Raw genomic sequence first — 8,246 nt, forward strand, 5'->3', positions numbered from 1 at the left:
GGAAAAAAAAAAAGACAAAAACACTAATCAATGACTCAGTCAGGGCCTGGAAATAAACATATCAATGGCCACCCAGGGGAAGGAGTGCAAGAGTAAACATTAGCCCTGCCAAGAATGAGAGATGGGAAGGGGCCTCAGAGAGGAGCTTTGTCCCAGGAGTATCATATTTCAAGAGGATTTTCATTTTCAGTGGCTGCATGTATTAAAGCCCAGTGAGGATTAAACCCTTTGCTGCCACACCACGAGAAAGATCAAATCCAAAAGCCCAGAGAAAGACTTGGCTTGACTCTACCAATCTTTGCATAAGACACTGTTGGTTTTATTTTCTGCTTTTCCTTTTTTTAATTGCCCGCTAGCATCTGGAATATTGACATCAACCCATTCACCCAACCTCCAGACCCTCGCATATAACGCGCTAGGTATAGATCATGAATACTTGGGGTTTATCCTCCGGGGCAATGCTGGAGTTGTCCACCTCTATCAGGATGTTCTTGTCATCTCGGGTGACTGGCGCTTGCTGTCCACTCTGGAGGACTTGTGGTAGATTCCCTAAACTGACATCCATGTCTTTGAAGGCATGGAGTAAAAACACCCCCAAAATGATGGTGAGGAAGCCACAAACTGTCCCGATGATGTCCACTACAGTCATGGTTACCCACTCCTTAAAGAGGATGATGGAAGTTGTGATGACGATGGTGGTGAACAGCACATAGTAGATGGGAAACACCAAAGAGGTGTTGAAAATGTCTAGAGACTTATTGAGGTAGTTAATTTGTGTAGTGATGGATGCCACCAGCGTGATGACTAGGATCCATGTCAACGGGTGCTGCAGCACAGGCCGGCCAGCAAAGAAGCCCTTGATGGCAATACCCAGGCCCTTGACTGAGGACACGGAGAAGGCACCGATAACGGAGCAGATGGTGAGGTAGATGAGGATGTTGTTCTGGCCATAGCGGGGTGCAAGGTAGAAGATCAGGAGGAAGCAGACAGCCAAGAGGATCGCAGCATAAGCGAGGAAACCTGGAAGAGGGAGAGAAATAACTCAAAACTGAGCAGCAGGGATGGGGGACAGAGCAGTACACACTGCCCAGCCCCAAGAGAGAAAACACGACCTCCTGTGTACCTGGCTCTTTCAGCTTAGAAGACATTTCGTCCAGAGTGGTGACCTCCTCGTCCTCTGGTGCGTGTATCACCATCACGGTGCTGCCCACGAGGCTCAGCATGCAGCCCAGCTTTCCCAGCAGGTTGAGCCGTTCTCCAAGCAAATACGAAGACAGGATGGCACTGCACAGGACAGAAAAACGTCAGTTGGTGCTTTAAAGTCCTTTAAAGAAGGAATAGCAGCTAAAATAAGGTAAAGCATGCCTTCATGTGATACCAGGACACAAATTTGGAGTAAATTTGTTGGATTCCAGTGTGTTAATACATAATCACATTGCATCTACTGACAGCTGAACCTGCAGAGATGCAGGTGTGGTCTGTAGATCACAGCTCAGGTATCAGCAAGGTGAAAAAATGCTGAATGTGTTAGCACATCTTCAGAAATATTTTCAAGGTCTCCAGATTCACTCATGAGCTGTTGGGCATTATGAAGCCTTTAGTGCCCAAGGAAATGACTTCAAAGACCAGTGTAACAGAGAAAAAAACCCCCACCCTAACAACAAAAGAGTTACATTAATTTTAGCTAAATCATCAGAACTCTTAAGCCCCAGAGAAACTCTGAGTGTACTGGGGCTATAGATGTATCTGCAAAAATACCTAGTTGGTGTCCATAAAAATTTGGGGCAAGACACCAGAGCAGTCCCAACTCTTAGTTTGCTTATGCATTTCACAGTAACAGTCCTTCTAGAAAACCTTCAGTGCCTGGAGTCATGTATTTTGATACGAATCTCCTTTTTAAAAATAAAAAAATAAAATAGGGTTTCAGCCCTTTTGGCAACAGACAAAAGTATAAAAGCACAACATTAGAGCACCCTAAAAGCCTAGAAAATAAAAGGCAAATGAAAGACAGTTTAAAAAAAAGCCTGATATTTTTGACCCTTTTAGATTTTTAGTACTGTTCACTACAAAACCGAACCGAAACAAAAAACCCCAACCTTGAATTGGCTAAAGAGCTGGAATAAGGAAGGAAGTAACGCTGATATTTGCAATGATTTAACCTGAAGTGTATGTGGCTGCTATCCGCACGCAGCATTTCCAGAAGGGCATGCTACTTAATTCAGTGGTTTCCAAACGATCCCCCAAAAGGACAGCCACTGTTAGAGCGTTTTTTAGAAAACACCGAGACATTTTTTCCTTTCAGCAGAATAAATCATACTAGCATCACTTCAAGTCTTTCTATCTTACAAGACAAACAGGCAAACAAAAAAAGACAAATTGCAAACTATAGATACACAAATCACCTTATGAGCACGCTCAGAGCCCCCAGAGGCGTGACAATAGTTGCAGGAGCAAAGGCATAGGCGGCAAAGTTGGCAGCTTCCCCTCCACCCACTAAACAAACACAAGAAAAATAAATACCGGTGAGTTACAGTATACTTTTTGTGTTTTCTCTCGTGGGCTTGCAAACTAGTAAGACGTCAGTGAAAGAGTGGGGTTTATTATGAGGGTTTCATGCTGCTTCTAAACAGGGCCAGATAGTGGGTGAAAATCTCTCTCTTACGAATTAATGCAAGCAGAGAGGCATCCCTGGAGCCCTGCACCCACACGGAGAAGGGCTGGGGGTGCCAGGGCTTGGCTGTGTCACACCTGGCCCATATTAACTCACCAAACCCCCTTAGCCCAGCCAGGCAGCTGCAGTGTGTCTGGGTAACGAATGAGGGGGTGGGCTGTGGGAGCCCCAGTGCTAGGAGGCTGCTCCTCACCTACAAAGTGTCTCCTTGGGGCTGTGGTGTTACTCTGGCTGAGCTGTCCTTGTCCCCTGAGCAGTGAGTATTGTGTGCTTGCTTATGGGTTGTGCTAGAGTAGTTGTGCAGCAGGAGCTGCAAGGGCAGAGCAAGGTGGGGGCACCTTGAGCTGCTGCTGCTGCTGCAGCAGTAAGAGCCAGAAAACACTGCTCTGAAAAATCCTCTTGTGAAATTGGCTGCTCTCTGTGCAGCTATGAGTCCAATTTGAGAAGATACTGTAATGTTGCAGCATGAAACAAAGGTTTCAAGGCTTGCTCTAAGGGAAAACAAGTTTTGCTCAAGAAAGGAGCTGCTACCAACACCTCCTTGTTAACCCCCTTGTTCTGCAGCAGTAACCTTTCCTGGAGCCCCCAGGCGTGCATGGGAGGCTGTTTGCCCTGTGCCTGGTACACAGGCAGACCAGCCAGCTGTCTTATTAAAAGCTAGCTTTTTATGCTTTGGATCGGGTAAAACTGAGCTAGCAAGTCCTACCAGCCCTGCAGGAGGATGGTGAGGAGATCCTGTGTGGCTCACTGCCTCTGCTCTCCTTGAGGTACATCTGCCGAGGATGGCAGAACTCACCAGAAAAAAGGCTTTAAGTCACCAGATACTGGGCTTGTTCCACACCTGATATACAGGGACAGACCCTGGCAAAGCTGCAAACCCAGGGAAACAGCTTCTACTTACTGGTTAACAAGCCAGCCCACCAGAGCCAGTCCTTTAGGTAGCCGTGGCCTCCGTCTCCTGGGGAAGCAAAGCACATGGGTATGCAGGAATTAACGACCATGTTCTTCAGAGCAAGACATGAGAAACGTCCCTTTGGAGAGGGATAAATTGCAAGGGGAAGAGCATGACAAAGAAAACAGCCTGGAAGGACAGACTATGCAGACATGCCATCCTACATGGAGATTATGTTGAGTCAAGCAATTAGCAGAAGCTGGCACTTAGGACTGGACAATGCAAATACAGTAAAAGCAGTGGTTTAATCCTGGATGGCAATGGGAATGAGCACCCATTGCCCCAAAGCCACAGAGGTTATCGGCCTGGGGTGCAGCCTGCCTTGCTGCAGCATGGAGCCTGGGGCTGCCCTTTGGCTCTGGGAGCTGTGGTCATCCTTGCTGGTTCGTCAGGGTGCATTTGCCCCTAAACCCAGCAGTAAACACCCCAGCTGAGCTCCCACCGACTGGTCATGTCTCGTCTTGCATGTTCCACTTACCTGTTCCCTGTGGGGTGCTCCCGGAGCAGAGGGACAAAGGATGGCAGGGGCTGCTCTGTGCTGGGTGCCCCTGACCCAAAGGCTGCTCCCAGGGATGCTGCCAGCCCGCATCCTGCCTGTGAGGACCCTGCACTTCACCTCGCATCGCACTGGCTTGCTGTGGAGTCTCGCGCATGGGCACTAAGGTAAAGCAATGAGTTTTTCCAAACCCAGCTCAAGTGGGGGTTATAGCTACAAAGGATGGGAAGAGGGAAAAAACTGGTGGGTTGCTCTGTGCGGGCATGTGGTGCCATAGTTCGTGTTGCTGTGTGGTCGTGGTGAAGGCTCACCATGTCCTGTCCCAGAAGCTATCTGCTTCTTTTGTACGTTGCTCTGTATCGTAGGGCCTCTGCCTGAACTGCCAGAAATCCTAATGTTAACTTTTTGTGGAGCAGTCATTATGTGACTGAGCGTTTCTGACGAAAAATGATTCCTGGCATTGGAATAACTAAATGAAAGAAAATATGCATATAAATGAGGAAGAATGGACATACTGTGTTGGGAACTAATCCAGCTCTGGTCTTAACCCACAAGCTGTTAGACCTAAAGAGCTTGAGCCTGCTGACATTGTGAACCCTGATTTTACTGGGTCAGAGAGAGCCTGTGTTTTTGAAAAGTCTGACCTGACCGGAGCTGTCAGTAACAGCAGTGTTTGACCTGCCTTGGAGAAAAGTGATGTGCTCAGATAGCAGGGGTGAAACACTGGGACTGAGAAATTAAAGGGCAAGATAGGGAAAGGGGGAATGGAGAGGCGGACAGGAAGAGTTCAGGACATGTGGAAAAATCTTTTACTAGAATTCAGCCTCTTCTGGTTCCTCAACAAGTTCACAAATGCTGAAGTTCAAATGTTATGCTTTGGTATTCCTTAGAAATTGCTGGTTTATTTGTGTGGGTTTGGGGGTTGTTTTTTGCTTTGTTGGGTTTTTTTCTCAAGAACTCTTCTTGTCAGCTGCAGTTTTCTGTCATTAATCTCTAATTCCTGGTTAAACATCTTGAAAAATAGGGAGGGGTTTGCTCTTGTTTTACTTGCTTGGCTCTGTTGTGAGAGGAGTTCATGGAGGGAAGGAGGAGAGAGACACATCTTCTACAGTTGAAACAATACCGATATTTCATTGTGCAAATATAATGCCAAAAAGCAAACCCATCTGAGTTCAGCAGTTGCATGTGGCCAGCCTAATGGCAGAGGATGGAGGCGAACTCGAGACTGGCCTGTGGCTCAGGTGCTGTTGGTAGCTTTGCTGGTTGACTCTGGACAGTCACTTCATCGTTCCATGCCTCTGTGTCCCCATATGGGGACACAGTAAAATGGGGACGGTGATATTTACTTCCTTTGTAAAATGATTTAAAATTGTTCCTAGGCCAGAAGTGGGAAGCAGTAGTATTTTAATTATCATTATTTTGTTTTGTAGCTATGCAAGTAGGTCAGCTGCCAGGTAGGACTTACGCTGCTGCTAGAGCACATGTTTGCAATGCTGATGGGATGCATCCAATTCCACAGTGCAATTCTGCTGTAGGCAGTGCTCCTCCACCATTTCCATATTTCCCATCCATATATACGTGCACATAAACGCATGCCTAGCCATAAAAGCTTGGTGCTAGAGGAAAGTTATCTACGTGTTGTTGAGCAACATACCTCAGAAGTATCCTTTCTGAAAATCACAAGCAGAGTTCACACAGATCGCAGGCATGCAGTCCTGCATTAAAAAATGGCTCTTGCTAATGCAATTAAAGCACATGGGACTGCATCCTTGTCTTGGTGACTTGGTGGCAAAGCTGCCTACTACATCAATAAGAGCAAGAGTGGGGTCATGGAGCTGTGCTGTTCTGCCCCGGTCTGTGGCATGGTGATGACTTGCACCTTTGTGCAAAGGGGCCCATTTCAAAGGGCTTTCAACACTCTGCTTCCTCCTGGCCTCAGGCTTTCCCATGTAAGAGCTGTGATGGGCATGTATTGTTCTTCTGGTGGGTGCACATCTGATCACACAGTGCATGTGACTTGCTATTTGCAGTGCAAGGCAGGGGAATGCTGCTTTTAGCTGAGCCCTTCCAGTGCAGGGCTCTGTAAATTAGCTCCTCAGTTCCAGCACAGCACTGCTCTCTGGGTCTCACACACAAAAATGCATCCACAAAAGATGGATGGATTAGACCACAATCTGCAAAAGGTCTTATTTACATTGCTGATGGCAGGCTGATGTGTACCCAGAGGTGTTCCCTTGCCTTATGAGTGCTGGAGTTTGGATGATGTGTGTGCTTCTGGGAACAGGTGGACCTCCTGCCCCCCACAAAAGCCTTACCTGCCCTGGTGCCTCCCTTCTCCACCAGCCGTAGCAGCCCCTTCTTCTTGAGGATGATGCTGCTTCCGATGAGGAAGCTGGAGAAGACAGCCAAGCCCAGGCCAATGTAGAATCCATAATTGCTTTCCAGCTGAGTTACCCAGAAGTTATCTAAAGTCCCATTGTCCTGGACAGAGTCAGCTGGGTCAGCATTGCTGATCACTTGGCACACGACCCGGTGGGAAAGGCACAAAAGGGTGACCAGAGATCCTGTGAGACCACCATGGAGATAAAACAGCGAATTACCGATATGACTATCAACAGGGCCTTTGGACTCATTCAGATGTCCCTCTGAACAGCCATCCATGCTGTTACCCTAACAGCACATACCCACCAGCTCTCAACAACTCAGGACATCCCTTTACTCACATGTGGAAATGGCAAGGTGTTGAGTGACAGATTTATGGCGTGCAGTTCAAGCAGCTCGTTGACACTGAATGTGTCTGCCAGTCTGTACACTGAACTGGAAGGCCACAAGGACCACTGTAATAATGTAATTTGAATTTCCAAATATCTATGCCAGTCTCTCTCCACCGAACTCCAATGTTATGAGTTTGAACTATGCCTTATCTACACTCAGCCTTGTTGATTCAAAGGTTTTGGTGCTTTCCAGCCAACTAATCCTCACATCTGCCAGCTCATCTGCAGCTTACAGCTTTGGGTTTAATGCGGAGTGATGCCAGTACTTTGTAACTGCATCTGTTCCAGCTCTGTGTACTGAGTGGTGCCATGGGATCGCTCGTTAAGACAACAACAGGCTAGTCCTGGACCAAAGTTTCATCTCTACGTTGCCTCTACTGTCTAATGGTTTTATTCTACCTATTTGTAGAGTGCCCGAGTGCTGGTAAAGCACAGCAAATCCTGCCAGTGTGGAAGGACTGAAAGCAGGCACGGTTTTCTGCTGTTAACACCAAAATCACTAAACCCCCATGTCTCTAGCCAAGGTGTGTTGCTGCGTGTGGGTGGGAAAATCGCTGAGTTTCTTCCTACCCTCACACTCCTACCACACCCAGCACATCTTTCTATTGCAATCTTCACTGAGTGTAGTAAGGACAGCGTGACTCTGACCACGGGGAACAGAACAGCCAGGTGGAGTGTCACAAAACTCCCTTTGTAGTAAAAGACTTTAATTTTCTGCCTGAACTCATGCAGGAATTACGGAGCAAGTATTTGTGTCTCTGCAGGCAGGGGTATGCAATGGCTAAACTGCTCACAGTACTGCCGACAGCCTGGGCATGGGCCCCACCTTTTTCCTGAACCAAGAGACTGGCTTAGACCTTCTGCAGCTGCACCCCCTGTCCCTGGCACATGTAGCTGAGGATTTGGATCCGAACTGGATCCAAACTTTTTCTAATGGAAAAAATTACAGTGACTTTCTAGATGAGTTTCCAAAGGTTCCCTAGTAGATTTCTTTTCTAATGGAAAAACATCCTTGGTTGTGGAAATATTTCCTGGGGAATAGGGGGACATCTAGCCTCCTCGGCTGGGTAAAAGTCTCTGCAGTGTGTTACTGGGCACAAGCATAAGGCAGTGGGATGGGGTGGTTGCCGACTGGATTAGGTAATCTTTAAAGGAAAAAAAAGCCACCCTAGCTTCTCTGTCAGCGCTGTCAGGCTGACACAGCGCAACGCTTGCTGCTGGCAGAGCAGGCTGTGTGTGGCTTGCGGATAAAGGGACTTTTCCCATTGCTATACAGACCCCCCCAAAAAGGAAAAGAAACCCCAAACCCAGAAAAACAGAGCAGTGACAGGAACAGCCCCAAAGCCGGGTGGG

The 8,246-nt window shown here is 47.5% G+C and overlaps 1 protein-coding gene across 1 annotated transcript; it reads right to left on the minus strand.

Moving 5' to 3' along the window:
* Positions 1–415: 415 nt before the first annotated feature.
* Positions 416–6,780, minus strand: NIPAL4 (NIPA like domain containing 4). Its single transcript, XM_009286042.1, has 5 exons — positions 6,435–6,780; positions 3,573–3,629; positions 2,403–2,493; positions 1,124–1,284; positions 416–1,020 (listed from the first exon to the last, which is right to left on the minus strand). The coding sequence occupies exons 1-5, from the start codon at positions 6,778–6,780 to the stop codon at positions 416–418; spliced, it is 1,260 nt and encodes a 419-aa protein (XP_009284317.1).
* Between the last annotated feature and the right edge of the window lie 1,466 nt (positions 6,781–8,246).

Source organism: Aptenodytes forsteri, unplaced genomic scaffold (assembly GCF_000699145.1).
Source record: "Aptenodytes forsteri isolate BGI_AS27 unplaced genomic scaffold, ASM69914v1 Scaffold54, whole genome shotgun sequence".
NCBI classification, from domain to species: Eukaryota; Metazoa; Chordata; class Aves; order Sphenisciformes; family Spheniscidae; genus Aptenodytes; species Aptenodytes forsteri.

Excerpts from the sequence above, each read along its gene's own strand:
- NIPAL4 (XM_009286042.1), bottom strand. The coding sequence starts at position 6,780 with ATGGATGGCTGTTCAGAGGGACATCTGAATGAGTCCAAAGGCCCTGTT. Across the intron at positions 1,285-2,402 it reads GCTCTGAGCGTGCTCATAAG|TGCCATCCTGTCTTCGTATT; the intron begins GTGATTTGTGTA and ends TGTCCTGTGCAG. Across the intron at positions 1,021-1,123 it reads TTCTAAGCTGAAAGAGCCAG|GTTTCCTCGCTTATGCTGCG; the intron begins GTACACAGGAGG and ends TCCCTCTTCCAG.